This window comes from Phyllobates terribilis, unplaced genomic scaffold, assembly GCF_046119375.1.
Source record: "Phyllobates terribilis strain yellow unplaced genomic scaffold, ASM4611937v1 Scaffold_11__3_contigs__length_659146591, whole genome shotgun sequence".
Lineage (NCBI taxonomy): Eukaryota > Metazoa > Chordata > Amphibia > Anura > Dendrobatidae > Phyllobates > Phyllobates terribilis.
This window is the reverse complement of record NW_027362771.1, coordinates 557,754,768-557,772,356: the sequence shown is the minus strand read 5'-3', so window position 1 is coordinate 557,772,356 and position 17,589 is coordinate 557,754,768. Positions and strand designations below refer to the sequence as shown.

The following is a 17,589-nucleotide window of genomic DNA, read 5'->3' as shown; positions in this document are numbered from 1 at the left end:
AAAAAGATTTACAACAGGATTTGTCCGCGTTCAGTTTGGCCTGCAGCAGCGAGTATTTTCGAGGGGCACCACGAGGAGGAGCGGACTCACCCCCATACACTGCTTAGTCTTCTTCTGCTTATAATTTAGACAATATATTTTGCTCTGATTTTTAGTCTTATGCTTAATGTTCTTCTGCTTTTTTTTCTGCAGCTTCTTGTTCTTCTACTTCTTGGTCTTCTGTCTCTTGTTCTTCTGTATATTGGTGGTTGTCTTCTTGTTCTTTGTCCGCTTGGTCATATTCTTCGGGGTCATCTTTTTGGACTTCTTTGGGGTGGTCTTCAGGGTCATCGTCTTCAGGGTCATCATCTTCGGGGTCCTCGTCTTCTTCGGGGTGGTCTTCAGGGTCCTCGTCTTCGGGGTCCTCATCTTCTTTGGGGTGGTCTTTGGGGTCCTCATCGTCTTTGTGGTCCTCGTCTTATTTGGGGTGATCTTCAGGCTCGTCGTCTTCGGGGTCATCGTCTAATTCAGGGTGGTCTTCAGGGTCGTCGTCTTCGGGGTCGTCATCTTCGGGGTGGTCTTCGGGTCGTCATCTTCAGGGTCGTCGTCTTCGGGGTGGTCTTCAGGGTCGTCGTCTTCGGGGTCCTTGTCTTCTGCGGGGTGATCTACAGGGTCGTCATCTTCAGGGTCGTCGTCAGGGAGATCCAGAGTGATTACCAAAAACCATTTCAAAAAGCTTGAACTTGGAAATGTGGCAGAAGGTACAAGAAGGCTGAGGAAATGCCGAGAACCAGCTGACGGTACTGGAACCCGGATGGGTAGCAAAAGGTACAAGAGCCAATGGAACTACCAAGGACCAGCTGATGGTACTGGAACCCGGTTACTAAGCAGGAGGTACCTGTGCCAGAAAGCACTACCAAGGTCCAGCAGACGTTGGTGGAACTCGGATAAAGAGAAGGAGGCACCTAAGCTAAAGGCACTGCCTGGAACCAGCTGATGTTACTGGAATCCAGGGGGACATATTCAAGATTTACTTCCAAAGAACCAGCTAATGGTACTGGAACTCAGGCAGCAGAAGGTACACATGAAAAAAAAGTTGCAAGGCCGCGAGCCGGCCAGAGTTACCGAAACCCACAGTCCTACAGGGGGTGTTTGTCCTATTGGCAATATGGAACCAGCCTTCATTGCCAGATCCCGCAGCCCACATAAGAGTCACCTAAACTGCATGCACCATAGAGTCGGTTAACCCGACCGCAACACGACAGGACAACGTATTGGAGGCAAAGTGACGTTGACACTACACGGAAACAGCTGGCGTGCTAGAACCAGGCTGGGCAGGAGGGAGTACCCGTGCCAAAGACAGAGGCCTAATTGGAGCAAGTTTAAAATCAGTAGTATTGTGAATGTGGAAAGAGCAGGAGAAATTGCCGGACACAGCAGGGGATCAGCTGACGTTACTGAACCCCAATAACACTGGAGCAAGTGTTGACTGTGCAGACGTTGCTTCTGAGGTGTTGGAGCCCAGGGTAAATACTGAAAACAGAGAGGAGCCAGAGGCCTAATTGGAGCAAGTTTAAAATCAGTAGTCATGTGAATGTGGACAGAACAGGAGAAATTGCCGGACACACAGCAGGGGATCAACTGACGTTACGGAACCCCAATAACACTGAAGCAAGTGTTGACTATGCAGACGGCACTTCTGAGGTGTTGGAGCCCAGGGTAAATACTGAAAACAGAGAGGAGCCAGAGGCCTAATTGGAGCAAGTTTAAAATCAGTAGTAGTGTGAATGTGGACAGAGCAGGAGAAATTGCCGGACACACAGCAGGGGATCAACTGACGTTACTGAACCCCAATAACACTGGAGCAAGTGTTGACTGTGCAGACGGCACTTCTGAGGTGTTGGAGCCTAGGGTAAATACTGAAAACAGAGAGGAGCCAGAGGCCTAATTGGAGCAAGTTTAAAATCAGTAGTAGTGTGAATGTGGACAGGGCAGGAGAAATTGCCGGGCACACAGCAGGGGATTAGCTGACGTTACTGAACCCCAATAACACTGGAGCAAGTGTTGACTGTGCAGACGGCACTTCTGAGCAGCAACTGGCTGTGCTGGAGCCCAGGGTAAATACTATAAACAGAGAGGACCCAGAGGACTAATTGGAGCAAGATTAAAATCAGTAGCAGTGTGAATTTGGACAGAGCAGGAGAAATTGCTGGACACACAGCAGGGGATCAGCTGACGTTAATGAACCCCAATAACACTGGAGCCAGTGTTTACTGTGCAGATGGCACTTCTGAGCAGCAACTGGCGGTGTTGGAGCCCAGGGTAAATACTGAAAACAGAGAGGGGCCAGAGGCCTAATTGGAGCAAGTGTAAAATCCGTAGTAGTGTGAATGTGGACAGAGCAGTAGAAATTGGCGGACACACAGCAGGGGATCAGTTGACGTTACTGAACCCCAATAACACTGGAGCAAGTGTTGACTGTGCAGATGGCACTTCTGAGCAGCAACTGGTGGTGTTGGAGCCCAGGGATTACAGTTCAGGTGGTAGAAACATGAACACAACAGGAGACCTGGATACTGTTGCCAACCAATTATTTAATCTGGAAGAGGACTGGCAAATTCATGCGAGATCCAGGCCTTGTTCATTTTCAGAAAAGTAAGCCGGTCAACGTTATCGGAGGATAGTCGGATGAGACGGTCTGTTAGTACACCACCTGCGGCACTAAAGACGAGTTCCTATAATACAGTAGCAGCAGGGTAAGCCAGCACCTCCAATGCATAATGGCTAAGCTCTGGCCATGTATCCAGCTTAAAGACCCAAAACTTGAAGGGGGAAGAGCCGTCTGGGAGTACACTGAGAGGGCAAGACATGTAGTCTGTCACCATCTGACGGAAATGTTGCCTCCTGCTGACTGGAGCGGTCTGTGATGGTGTAAACATTTGTGGCGGGGACACAAAACTTTGCCACATTTGGGCCATACTGGTCTTGCCTTGTGCTGAGGCGCTGCTTCTGCTCCCTCTTTGTGCAGAGCTTCCTCCACTGCCTTGACGCACTGAGCTGCTTTGTATAGCACTAGCAGCACTGCTCTCCGGTGGAATGGAGAACATGATGGAATGCACCAGTGTGTCTTGGTAGTCCCGCATTTTACTCTCCCGGTTCAATGGTGTTATGAGGCTTTGTAAGGTGTCCTGGTAGTGAGGATCTAGGAGGGTGGACACCAAAATAATCAGCCGTGTTGAGAATGTGGGCGATGCGGCGGTCGTTTCTCAGGCACTGCAGCATGAAATCAACCTATGTGCTGCAGACTGCCAACTGGCCAAGAAACGCTGTCCCCTGCTTGAGGTGTGATCTCTGAATGCTCTGCATCACCCCACACTCGCTCTAGATACTGACTACTAGAGCATTGTGTACCTCCCTCCTCTGGACAGATGTCTTCCTCCTCCATTGACTCCTCCTCATCCTCCTCACAAAGTGTCCCCTGCCTAGGCCTTTGTGAGGAACCACGTTGTGCAGACTTTACAGAAGCAGATGGCATTTGTGACTCATCATCCTCCACCTCTTCCAAAACCTCCTCCCTTAGTGCTTGCAGTGTTTTTTCAAGCAGGCAGATAATGGGGATAGTCATGCTGACTAGTGCATCATCTGCACTCTCCATCCGCATGGAATAATCGAAGGCATGCAAAATGTGGCAGATGTCCTTCAGAGAGGCCCACTCAGTGGTGGTGAAGTGTGACCGGCGCGCAGTGCGACTTGTTTGCGCCTGCTGCAGCTGGTACTCCATTACTGCTGCCTGCTGCTCACACAACCTCTCCAACATATGTAACGTTGAATTCCACCTGGTGGGTAGGTCACATATGATGCGATGTTCCAGAAGGCGTAATCGTCGCTGCAGAGCTGCAATGCGCGATCTTGCGATGCTGGAACGCCGCAAGTGAGCGCACTCTATGCGGACCTTGTGCAGCAGTGCATCAAGATCCAGATAGTCCCTCAAAAAACTCTGCACGACCAAGTTGAGCACATGTGCCAGACATGGGATGTGAGTGAGGTTGCCTAGGCCCAGAGCTGCCACCAGATTTCGGCCATTGTCACACACTACCATTCCTGGCTGGAGATTCTCTGGCACAAGCCACACGCCGCTCTGCTGCTTGATGGCATTCTCTTAGAGCTCCTGCGCTGTGTGGCTTCGATTCCCCAAAGAAATTAATTTCAATACGGCCTGTTGACGTTTGGCCATGGCTGTGCTCATATCGGTCGTAACAGCTAACCATTCACGAGTCGATGTGGAGGTAGACCGTGACGGCTCCTGCAGCGCTGATTCAGAGGAACTGGAGCATGAGGAGGAGTCAATGTGTACAGACTGGATTCCTCCAATCCTTGGAGTTGGCAGAACACGTACAGCGCCACTCTCAAGATCTGTACGCGGCTCCACAACATTTACCCAATGGGCAGTGAGGGAAAGGTATTGTCCCTGTCCATGCTTACTGGTCCACGCATCAGTGGTCAGGTGGACCTTGCTATTGACGGCGTCTTGTAGCGCATGTTTAATTTTTCCCTCCACATGCTGTTGCAGGGCAGGGACGGCTTGCCTGCTGAAATAAAAGCAGCGGGGCATGTTGTATTGTGGGACTGACAATGCCATCAAGTTACAGAAGGTGTCAGTCTCCACCAGCCTGAATGATAGTATTTCAAGGGACAGTAGTTTTGTAATGCCAGCATTCAGAGCCTGTGCTCGGGGGTGGTTTGCCGAGTATGGGCGCCTTTTCTCCCATGCCTGTTCTAACGATGGCTGTAGACTGGCCTGGGAGTGTGAGGATGACAGGGAACATAGTGCTGTGGGTGGAATGACACTGTGTCTCTGTACAACAGTGCCAGAGGTTCTTCCATGGCAATCCTGTGAGGAAGCCGAACCAGCTGTGTGTGAGCTGGAGGAAGAGGCTACAACACGAGCTGAAGAGGTGGTAGGTGGCACTGTAGGTTGGCCTAGGTCTTCAGTGTGTCTCTGTAACTTCACCACGTGCTTGGTCCGCACATGTTTCCACATATTTGTGGCATTGAGGTTGCTGACACTTTTCCCTCTTTTCACTTTCTGATTACACAGCTTGCATTTGACAAAGCAAATGTCATCTGCAACTGTGTCAAAAAAGGACCAGGCACTGCAAGTCTTGGGAGCGCCCGTTTTGGGTTTTGGAAGAGGCATGTGTAGCGCCCCGTGGGTTCGGCCGCTACAGGGGTATTGCACCTCTGCCAGAGGTGTGGTATTCCACTCCCAGGTAAGGATGGAGTATGGACCAGGGCTCAGTTAGCTGCATACAGCACACACACCCCATTTCCGAGGGACAGCTCAACGGTGCTCCCACTAGACAGAAGTGCAGGCACGACCGACTATGTCCCTGCCTGGAGTGGGGAGGGGGGTGGAACACCCAGTGCTGTAGGGGCAGATAGGGGTTGGTTCCTGAGCGTAGGAAGGAGCTCATTGGTTGCTGGTCACCTGGGCTCACGGTCAGAGGGAGGTATAAAAGGTGGGCACCATCTTAGATCAGTGTTCAGTCAGAGGAAGTTCAGTGAGAGAAGGAGTGCAGCCAGAGAGGGCTGACAGGGAGCTGTGGCTCAGTCTGGGCCCAGTTCCAGAGGCAGGCCTAGAGGAGAGGCCGGAGCCTGAGAGGAGAAGGAGAAGTGGGCCTGGAGAAGAGGCCAAGGGAAGGAGGAGAAGACAGAACAGGAGAGAAGGAGAGAGAGAGAAACAGAAGGGATCAGGAACAAGAAGGTGGAAGGGACCCTAAGAACCCACGAGAATCCAGGGTGAAGGGTCAGGCAGATTAAGGGTACCGGATCCCAAGTTGGTGGAGGAGAAACTACCCTCAGCCAAAGACCGGTCGTCGTGATCATTTATTGGTGCGACACCTCATCAAACCTGCTAGGAAGGCACCATATAGGACAGCGGAGGACGGGGCCCACGTTTAACCGCACAAGTCCGCGGCAGCTGGACAAAAGTGGGTCACTGGTGAGGCAGGCCAGAGAAAGGATTAAAGGGGGTCCTGTGCCATGCTCCTGAACTGCCTGGGAGTTGACCGAGCCCCACACCTGGTGGACGCAGCACTGCTCGGGCGGTCACTACCTGTAAGGAAGTGACCTGGACTACCTGAACTGTGAGTAAAAGACATTGGACTGCAGTACGTTGTCTGTGTGCTCTTTCGCTCCTCCAGCACTACCGGTACTGGGACTCTCACTACCATCACTCCCACCATCCACTACACTGCCCTGGGGCTGCACTCTTCCCGTGGGGAGTCACACCATCCCAGCTGCACACATCATCAGCCCCGGCGGACTGCCTTGCAGCGGCGGTTCCTAATAACCGCAATCCACGGGTGGCGTAGTCGGACATTATCTAAAGCACGTAGCAGACTACCATTGGTCTGACCACCCTGAGCCACGGGACCGGGCCGCCACTACTACCCCCATCGTTCCCCTATCGCCCGGACCCACGTGCCCCACGGCCCAGGGGGCGAGTCAGCTTTGGCGTAGTCGGCAGGATCGTGACCAACCCGCCACAAACGGGTATTGCGTGCCTGAAGAAGATTGTACATGTACCTTGAAAAGAAGTCTCCCACCATTTCCAGAATTTTCCCGCCATCCGGAGCCGATTCCCGCCATCAGACGCCATCTTGGACCGTTTCCCGCCATCTTCATCCGTTTTTCCCGCCCTGGCAGAGCGGACGCCATTATGTGAGCACCAAAAGACAGCAGGAAGCCACCTCCCATCGTGGGCCAGGTCCCAGAATGACGCCAAAGAAGGAGCCCACCCCCACCAGCCATGAATGCAGCAGTGGAGATGTCCATCAACGTGGGGGGGCTGCCCCTGAAGGTGATTGTCAGCAGATGCCCCCAGGACCAACCCCCATGGGGGCGAATAGGAAAGAAAACTGTGGGGCTGGGTGCGGCCTGGATCAGTCTGGACATACCGCACCCGGGAATAGAAGGAGCACCGAATACCACCAGCACCTTGGCCCGTAGCCTGCTGCAAGCTGAACCACCCTGCAGGTTAACGGAGTTGCTGGCACAGCTGCCCAGAGACCCGAAGTGCGCGCGAGCTGCGCCGGAGGATCTAAATCGGAGGATGGTCCGGGCGCAGCGAGACGTGTTTGCCGGGTGGAAGGAGGAGTTGGCCCAGCAGCACGTAACCGGCCAGCAGGAGACACCACGAGGACCGAGCAGCGCGCCTGCCTCTGAGGGCAGTGAAGGTGGACCGGAGGCTGCGGACGACGCTGCGGAGACCGAGGCAGGTAACGGGGACGTCATCACCCCAAGCCCTGAGACCACCAGTCTGCCCCCACCCTCCGTTGCGGGACCCGAAGCCCCGGGGACCGTACCTGATACCACGCCTCCACCGCCGCCAGCTAGGCCTCAGGCTGCAGATGTCGCTGTCACGCCCCGCCCCACACTGTGCCCTCTGAACCCGGGCGCCGTAAAGCAGGAGACGTCACAGGCCGGGACGCAAGGCCTAGTACACCCGGGCGCCGCTGCCTCACCAGCGCCCCCTGCCTTAACGGTACCACTCGGACCCCGAGTACCAAGAGGGCCCAGACGGGTCTGAAGAGTACGAAGAAGGAGCATCAGGAGAACACCGTTACTAAGGAACGGTAAATTGAACTATATATAGTTACCCGTCAGGGTATGAGAACTGTTACTAGATTGAAGTGTGGTCCCCGTTGGGACTAGTGTGGAACTGTTAAAGGACTGTTTCCTGTGTGCAAGTTAACCCCCTACATCCCCTACCAGGCTGAGGACTGTGAGCAGCCATTCCCCATTTTCAACCGGCCGAGGACTGGGAATGGCCAATCCCTTGTATATAGTTGCGCTTCCTAAAGCGCCCCCTACTGGTTTTATAAAAAGACTACTTCGTTTACCTCGGGACAGCAAGTCCCTCGTGTTTACAAGTTTGCCAAAATTCCTGTACTTACAAGAAGAGTGCACACCTGGTCACAAGTTGCACCGCCGCCAGGATCCAAGAATGTGTTGTAAAAATGTTTTCCTGCAAATGTTTTATATGAAAAGTTTTTTATATGCTGCTAGATAGTAATGTGAATGTTTTCTATAGTGTTTATATGTCAAAAGAGTTCCAGAAGTATTAGTATGTGTTTTATAATAGTGTGACAAGAAAAGAAAAAGCATTTCCCATAAAGGGAATTGAACCATGTTACCTGTTTTCTGATGCAAAACCTTTTAAAACTTTTCACATGTCCTGTAATTATCTGTTTTTGCTCTTTTCCAGCCCGATAACGTGCTGTGCTTTACCAGGGGGGAATGTAGCGCCCCGAGGGTTCGGCCGCTACAGGGGTATTGCACCTCTGCCAGAGGTGTGGTATTCCACTCCCAGGTAAGGATGGAGTATGGACCAGGGCTCAGTTAGCTGCATACAGCACACACACCCCATTTCCGAGGGACAGCTCAACGGTGCTCCCACTAGACAGAAGTGCAGGCACAACCGACTATGTCCCTGCCTGGAGTGGGGAGGGGGGTGGAACACCCAGTGCTGTAGGGGCAGATAGGGGTTGGTTCCTGAGCGTAGGAAGGAGCTCATTGGTTGCTGGTCACCTGGGCTCATGGTCAGAGGGAGGTATAAAAGGTGGGCACCATCTTAGATCAGTGTTCAGTCAGAGGAAGTTCAGTGAGAGAAGGAGTGCAGCCAGAGAGGGCTGACAGGGAGCTGTGGCTCAGTCTGGGCCCAGTTCCAGAGGCAGGCCTAGAGGAGAGGCCGGAGCCTGAGAGGAGAAGGAGAAGTGGGCCTGGAGAAGAGGCCAAGGGAAGGAGGAGAAGACAGAACAGGAGAGAAGGAGAGAGAGAGAAACAGAAGGGCTCAGGAACAAGAAGGTGGAAGGGACCCTAAGAACCCACGAGAATCCAGGGTGAAGGGTCAGGCAGATTAAGGGTACCGGATCCCAAGTTGGTGGAGGAGAAACTACCCTCAGCCAAAGACCGGTCGTCGTGATCATTTATTGGTGCGACACCTCATCAAACCTGCTAGGAAGGCACCATATAGGACAGCGGAGGACGGGGCCCACGTTTAACCGCACAAGTCCGCGGCAGCTGGACAAAAGTGGGTCACTGGTGAGGCAGGCCAGAGAAAGGATTAAAGGGGGTCCTGTGCCATGCTCCTGAACTGCCTGGGAGTTGACCGAGCCCCACACCTGGTGGACGCAGCACGGCTCGGGCGGTCACTACCTGTACAGAAGTGACCTGGACTACCTGAACTGTGAGTAAAAGACATTGGACTGCAGTACGTTGTCTGTGTGCTCTTTCGCTCCTCCAGCACTACCGGTACTGGGACTCTCTCTACCATCATTCCCACCATCCACTACACTTCCCTGGGGCCGCACTCTTCCCGTGGGAAGTCACACCATCCCAGCTGCACACATCATCAGCCCCGGCGGACTGCCTTGCAGCGGCGGTTCCTAATAACCGCAATCCACGGGTGGCGTAGTCGGACATTATCTAAAGCATGTTTGAATACCATTGGTCTGACCACCCTGAGCCGCGGGACCGGGCCGCCACTACTACCCCCATCGTTCCCCTATCGCCCGGACCCGCGTGCCCCACGGCCCAGGGGGCGAGTCACATGCTCCTAATGGGTGCCGAAGTGGAGGCTACAGGCAACCAAGTCTGCCCCCTCTCGCTCCTTTTTGGGCCATTTGGGGAAACTCTTCCTCAGAGCTGCTGCCACCACCTTCCTGTACCTCACGCCATGATGGGTTAAGGACCTCATCATCTACACCACCCTCTTCAAACAACTGCTTCTCCTGGGTAGTCTCGACAGCACAGTACGCACCAGAAAGTGGCACCTGAGTCTCATCATCAGATGCTTACTGAGGTGTGCTGACCATAGGCATTGGCCCACCCGCCTCTTCAGATTCAGAGAGACAAAGTGGTTGTGCATCACAGCATACTACCTCTTCTTCAAATTCTAGAATTCTGCTTGGCTGGCCCCCTCTTTCCAAGCCAAGAGATTCAGAGAACAGAAGTAGAGATGGCTCCTGTCCAGGGCTCTCTGACTGCCTGGGCAATTTGGCAGGTGGTGAAGAGACAGATGGGTGCTCTTCAGTGCTCAGGACCTGAGAGGATCTGGAACTAATTGAAGTCGATGCGTTAGCTGCCATCCATCCGACAACGGCTTCAATTTGGTCCTCCCACAACAGTGGGGTATGGCGAGCTCCTACAAAGCTGCACATAAAGGACTGTTCTCTGGTAAAACTGGGGGATGCTGAGTCACTGGTGCCCACAGCAGGCACAGAATCCCCACGTCCTCTCCCTGCAGGCACAGAATCCCCACGTCCTCTCCCTGCAGAAACTCCACGCCCACGACCACGACCACATGCCTTGCTCTCTGCCTTCTTCATCTTGGTAGACTGATAAAGATAGGCAGAAAAGTACTAAGGGCTTAGTGTGCTTATTTCTGAACAGCTGCTAACAGGTATAAGAAACACTTATTTTATAAAGTGTGGACTAGACTTTAATATGAGCTAATGTGGCCTACACAACTGTAAAGTGGAGTGTTTGGTGAACTTTATTTACGTTTTTTTTTTCACAAAAAGGCACTGGATGTGCCCAAAGATGTAAAACCGATAGTATCCCAAACTTTTTGTAGCTATTACAATGCAGGAAGGTAACCTACAATGCAATAGATGAGGCTACAAAGAATAGGCTAATACTAATCTGGTTGGGGCTGCAGGGCACAATGCTGCAGAAAGGCTCCTCTATCTACTCCTATATAGTTTGTTTGCAAGCAATCTAGCTGGATACGGATGGAACCACACTAATAAGAGAAATCAGGCAAAATGAGCAGCACTAATGCAAAAAAGGACAATGTATGAGGCAGAGATGCACGCTGAGCGGACTACAAACGGACGTGGCTGCAGATCACACTACAGCGTGAGCTGCAATCACACACAGAGACCTCGCAGACAGCCGTGAGCAGTGCAGAGAACTGTGCACTAGCGCTGCAAGGCACAGCGGTTTATAAAGTAGCCTGGGTAAAGCCCAATAAAGCAAATCGCTAGCTAAAACTGTCCCTCAATAAAATCAAACTGGCTCATTGCATTATGGGAACTTCCAATTCCAGTATTCGATATTCTAAAAGTATCGGAACTCAGTATCGGAACTCCGATACAGCGAATATCGGTCGATACCCGATATTTCAGTATCGGAATGCTCAACACTAATTGTGGTGCTAGGTCAAATATTTTTTTTTCACTTGAATGATAATGTTATATGCATATAGACCTGATTCTCAACAACAGCAGAGGACAGGGATATAGTGTAGTGTTAGATTTCATTTATCTTATCATTTGTTCTCTGGGAGACAAGCAACTGTCAAGGACTGTGTAAACCTATAGACATAATGAAGGAGTAATAGATCCAAATAACATTTAAGACAAAATAATATCCAAGCTTAATATTTTTGGAAGTTGGAGTGGGATCTTTTTAGATTTGGCTATTTTAGGAGGATATCTGTTTGTGCAGGTAACTATTACTGTGCAGAATTATTAGGCAACTCAATAAAAACCAAATATAATCCCATCTCACTTGTTTATTTTCACCAGGTAAACCAATATCAGTGCACAAAATTTAGAAATAAACATTTCTGACATGCAAAAACAAAACAAAAAAAAATTAGTGATCAGTATAGCCACCTTTCTTTATGATAACACTCAACAGCCTTCCATCCATAGATTCTGTTAGTTGCTTGATCTGTTTTCGATCAACATTGCGTGCAGCAGCCACCACAGCCTCCCAGACACTGTTCCGAGAGGTGTACTGTTTTCCCTCCCTGTAGATCTCACATTTTATGATGGACCACAGGTTCTCTATGGGGTTCAGATCAGGTGAACAAGGGGGCCATGTAATTATTTTTTATTCTTTTAGACCTTTACTGGCCAGCCACGCTGTGGAGTAGTTGGATGCATGTGATGGAGCATTGTCCTGCATGAAAATCCTCTTTTTCTTGAACGATACCGACTTCTTCCTGTACCACTGCTTGAAGAACTTGTCTTCCAGAAACTGACACTACATCTGGGAGTTGAGCTTCACTCCATCCTCAACCCGAAAAGGTCCCACAAGTTCATCTTTGATGATACCAGCCCATACCAGTACCCCACCTCAACCTTGCTGGCGTCTGAGTCAGAGTGGAGCTCTCTGCCCTTTATTGATCCAGCCTCTGGCCCATCCACCTGGCCCATCAAGAGTCACTCTCATTTCATCAGTCGATAAAACCTTTGAAAAATCAGTCTTAAGATAATTCTTGGCCCATTCTTGATGTTTTATCTTATGTTTCTTGTTCAAAGGAGGTAGTTTTTCAGCCTTCCTTACCTTGGCCATGTCCCTGAGTATCGCACAATTTGTGGTTTTTGATACTCCAGTAACGTTGCAGCTTTGAAATATGGCAAAACTAGTGACAAATGGCATCTTGGCAGCTTCACGCTTGATTTTCCTCAATTCATGGGCAGATATTTTGCGCCTTTTATGGCCAATACGCTTCTTGCGAACCTGTTGGCTATTTGCCATGAAACGCTTGATTGTTCGGTGATCACGCTTCAAAAGTTTGGAAATTTCAAGACTGCTGCATCTCTCTGCAAGACATCTCACAATTTTGGACTTTTCAGAGCCCGTCAAATCGCTCTTCTGACCCATTTTGCCAGAGGAAAGGAAGTTGCTTAATAATTAAGAACACCTTATATAGGGTGTTAATGTCAATAGACATCACCCCTCCTCATTACAGAGATGTACATCACCAGATTTACTTAATTGGTAGTCGGCTCTCAAGCCTATGCAGCTTGGAGTAGGACAACATGTATAAAAAGTATTGAAGTGATCAAAATACGCATTTGCCTAATAATTCTGCATACGGTGTTTAAAAATATGGGACAGAAGAGAACAGAACCATAAATAGAGACCCTGAAACCTACCTCACCAAAGGATAAATAATGGGATAAAGGTTGTCTACATTGGCATGCATTAGTATGCAGGAATAGAAAGCATATATTATGTCTGACCAGATACTGATGCCATCAACCTGCATCATATAGTAATGGTACAACAACTCAAATAGTTTTAGCCAACAGTAAGGCATAATATGAGTCCATATAATAATAATAGAATCAGAATCCATTGCCTGTTGCCATATTGGGGGTAATGTGCAGGAGGTTCAGCTACCCTCGACACACATTTCACTGCTACAGCTGTTTTGTCAAGAGGTCAAGGACTATGACAGTGACTCACTCACTACCTTTTTTCTGTTGAGAACACATGCATACTTGACTGAGCTCAGCATGTGTGTTTATGGTGGAAAGTTGGAAAGTGATGTAATGTGGCAGTTAGACAGGTCCTGGATGGGAGATATGTGTCACCGATTTGGCTAAGATCGGTGATGTGAAGCCCAGAAGAGCAAGCTCCAGCACAGATAGTGATCAGAAGACTTTGAATGCTTTTGGATTTTGGTTTCGGGTTTTAGGAATTGACAGAAGAGCTGGGTGGGACTGGCTGTTCCTATATCTCCACTTCCAGGCTTTGAATTGTGCATTTAAGGCAGTCCAGCTGCCTTAGTCTGGTCTGTAAGTGAGTGGCAGAAAGACCTCTTTCTGCTGTGAGAGTCAGGATATTACTCTAACCGGGTGAGCTTGTTCTATAGCATGGACTATTTTGCTTTTCCATTGCTAGCCTTCATGCCGAAGACAAGTCTGTTTGTTTTTCTTTATGCTGGAAGACTATGAACTTTAAGAAATCTTCCTGCGTGAACAAGACACTACGTGCCTGTGCGTGTACTTAACCTGCTGCCAGAGAGTGTGAAGCCCTACAAAGGTTAGAAGAGATAAATCCCAACCAAACAAGTTGTCATTTGATATCACTCTAATGCATATTGCCAACCATTACATCTTTGTACTGCTGAAGCCACTTCTGGCTTTGTGTCAAAACACTGCATAAAAACTGGTTCCTTTTATTAGGGCATATGAGTTTTATAGAGAGTAGTGTATCTTGCTCTGAAAGTCTCACTTCTATTACCTAGAATTGAGAGCCATTAATACAGATCAACTTTTAGTACAGTGTACTAGACTTGGTTATATCACATAAACCTCCAATAATTTGAATACAAAGCATGTAATAATATATTCTGGATGCTTTGACTAGTATATCGGCTTTTAAAGTTGTTTTAGAAGCCACACTGTTTGGAGATTGTTCTTTATAGTGTAACCCACTTTTGTATAAAATGGCTTCATGATTTTTATCTTTTATCCAAATAGAGACCAAAATTAATAGCTAATTTAGGGGTAAAACTAGTGGATCTAGGAGCAGGACTACTGTAGGGGACTGTAAGGGCACATGTTAGGTGTTGCGGAGGTTGACGGGTGTAAACAAGCCAATTTTGCTTTTGTCACCATATTTCAATAAAGTAACTAAATCATCAAGCTTAGTTGTTATGAAGTAAAATAAAATCTGTTATACGATGTTACAATCTGTTCCGTTTGATGTTTAATACTTTTCTAACAGCTCCTATGACCTCCTTGTTCCTTAGGCTATACACAATTGGGTTTAACATTGGAACCACAGCCACGTAGAGCAAAGAAATAAACTTGTCATCATCCGAGGAATAATCAGACATTGACTTTATGTACAAAAAGAAGATAGGTCCATAGAATACCAGAACAGAAGTCAGATGGGATGAGCAGCTAGAGAAGGTTTTGATTCGACCCTTAAGAGAAGATATCTTCAGAATGGAAGAAATGATTCGTAAATAGGAGAACATAATCAATACAAAAGTAAAAAACACCAAACATATGTCTTCAATAAGCAAAAGCATTTCCCGACTCGTAGTGTCGCTGTTGGAAATGCTCATTATTGCACTGATCTCACAGAAGAAGTGGTTGATTTCAGAAGAATGGCAGAACGATAGACTGTATATAAGCAATGACAACATCAGGGAGTCTAGGGTGCTGATAAGCAAGGAACAGGCCGCCATTACAATGCACATTTTTTTGTTCATCAACAAGGGATAATGTAATGGGGAACATACCGCCACATACCGGTCATAGGCCATGCACGTCAGGATGAAAATCTCCTCATCAACACAGAATATATATAAATACAGTTGTGTGATACAGCTCAAAAAGGAAACCGTTGTGTTCGCCGTTAAAGTAATTGACAGGAAATTTGGGAAAATTGTGGAAACAAATGTGGTGTCTACAACAGACAGGTTTAATAGGAAGAAGTACATCGGAGTGTGAAGTTGAGGCATGGCAAAGACCAGTGAAGCAATAAGCAAGTTTCCAAATACAGCTAACAAGTATGTGAACAAGAACCCAAAAAATATAGTATATGACATGTCTCCAGAGGCGGAAAATGCCAGGATATGGAACTCCAGAATTGTAGCATTATCATATTTGTTCATGTTGCTGCGTAAAAATAAAAAGATAATTAATCCAGAGTTATAAATACATAGTCGATTTGTCTCAAAAATAGTGCCACATCTGTCAACAGCTCATGTATGGTATTACAGCTCAGTCTCTTTTATTTCAATGGAGCTGAGCTATATCCCACATACAACTCATAGGAAGGTGCAGTACTATTTATTGGAGGAAAGCAGACATTTCCTTCTCATTCTACTAATCCTGTAAATACCATATGTTGGACTAAGTTTTCACTTTGATGCATTGAATTTATATGGAATTAATCTGCATGCAATGTCAAGTGTAATATAATTGGAGATGAGCAGATGGATTTGTGGAGTGTGCTGTGCAGTTCCACGTGAAGTTGAACACTCTGTGATTCAATTCGCAAGGCTTGACAAAAAAAAAATGCTCAACGCCATTTCACACAATGCTAAAGACTCAGTCAGGTTGATAGTTGTATCAGGTGAATCACATAGGCTCCATATAATGCCCTTTAGCAATTACATAATATGCTCCAGCCCAGCCAATCAGCGGGGCCCATCAGAGCAAGTAGAAAAGATATGGGCTGGCAAAGAAATAGCATTTTATGCCTGTTCAGTGCAGAGATAGGTGCTCAGAACACACAGCTTAGGAATATAAGGACTAATGCGATTGTGGTGCACTACTACAGTGCTGATGCACCATGACTGAAAATTGGAGTGATTGTCTCAGTCTGTGAATACTAATCCAAAGAGTGAAGTGATATATGCTGCAGCTGTATAGTCACTCATTGTGACAATGAATTATTAGATCTATGTATCTGCAGGAACAGCACCTAAAAGCTGCATTTTTTTTATTTTTCATAGCGTGGAAGCAAGGAGGGTCAGTATTAAACCCCTCATTGCCAATTGTGCCACTAAAACTAAATTCTGAATTTAAAGTTTGTGGGTCGTTGCAACTGGGATTCCTGTATTTTGAGAAGTGCAAGCCAGGTTTTTTTAAATAAGAGAACTCTCCATGATCCTGAAATTAAACACAGCTGTTTGGTAATTCTTTTAGCCCACTTCATTGCTCTAATATTACACCTGTCCACCCTCCACCTGAATATAGCCGGCAGTTGCAGGTATTTGCTTTGGAATATGATTCTACCTAGATTTTCTGGTCCCATCCTAATTTGTAAAGGCATGTGGCAGTGTTTTTCCTTTCTTTTTCACCTATAATGCGCAAGGTTTCTTTATTTTTTTTTAGAATACCTGATATAATTGTCTACTTGAGATACTGTAGACGGCACAACTAAACTGCCTGTTGTTGCCATATTTTCATCTCCTGAACCTACATGTAGCAACTGTGCAACCTAATATCACAGATAAGAATATGTTAGCCACTAGCAGCAGCGCGACTGGCACTACTGGCAGCATACACCCAGGAAGTTGCAGTACTAAATGCAGGACACATTTGGCTTCCTTTTCCTCTGGCAAGCATATTAGTGGGGAGAATAACAGAGGATGCAATTAAGTATATGTCCCATCACTCATTTCAATCACAATAGGATGATGTAACCTCTGACAGCGACGCCATCAATCGGAGTCATTGTTCTGCTCAGTCTACCTTGCCCATCGGCATTACACTTAAAGTTGTGCAAAGTTGAATTTCCAATCCATAAATAACACCTGTCTCTGTTCTGCCCCATAATCCCCAAACCAACAGCACCCTACAGTGCACTAGAAAAACTTTGCCACAAAACCTAATGTTTGTCAAAATGAATCAGGCATGGATCAGTCCATACTTTCAAGCACCAAAGGCTGATGCCAATTATTAGAATGGCCATACCATCTGTCTGCCTACCTGTCACTTCAGGTCCAGTGTTCTTCGTCGCTCTGAAAAGTTGCAAGTCGGAAGTGCAACTTTTTAGAGCTCCGGAGAACACTGGGACCGGAAGTTACACTTGCGCACAAGAAAATTGAAGTCACTGCCTTAAGAAAGATGGAACAGTGCACAGAATTTCCAATCATGCACCTGACCTCAAAGTCAAGCAGGGAAGGAGGGGGAGGAGAAATCCAGTATAATGAGAGAGGAGTCAGTCTCATCTTCTGGGCCTACGCCCCATAGCCCGGAAGATCAAAAAAAGATGATTTTTAATAAACGAGGAATCATCAAGGAGGCATACAGGTATGACTAGTTTCAGCTTTATGCAACC

The 17,589-nt window shown here is 48.0% G+C and overlaps 1 protein-coding gene across 1 annotated transcript; it reads right to left on the bottom strand.

Moving 5' to 3' along the window:
* Positions 1-14,473: 14,473 nt before the first annotated feature.
* Positions 14,474-15,412, bottom strand: LOC141167370 (olfactory receptor 5AR1-like). The gene has a single exon (XM_073654780.1). The coding sequence runs from the start codon at positions 15,410-15,412 to the stop codon at positions 14,474-14,476; it is 939 nt and encodes a 312-aa protein (XP_073510881.1).
* Between the last annotated feature and the right edge of the window lie 2,177 nt (positions 15,413-17,589).

Coding starts and splice junctions, on each gene's coding strand:
- LOC141167370 (XM_073654780.1), bottom strand. CDS start 15,412: ATGAACAAATATGATAATGCTACAATTCTGGAGTTCCATATCCTGGCA.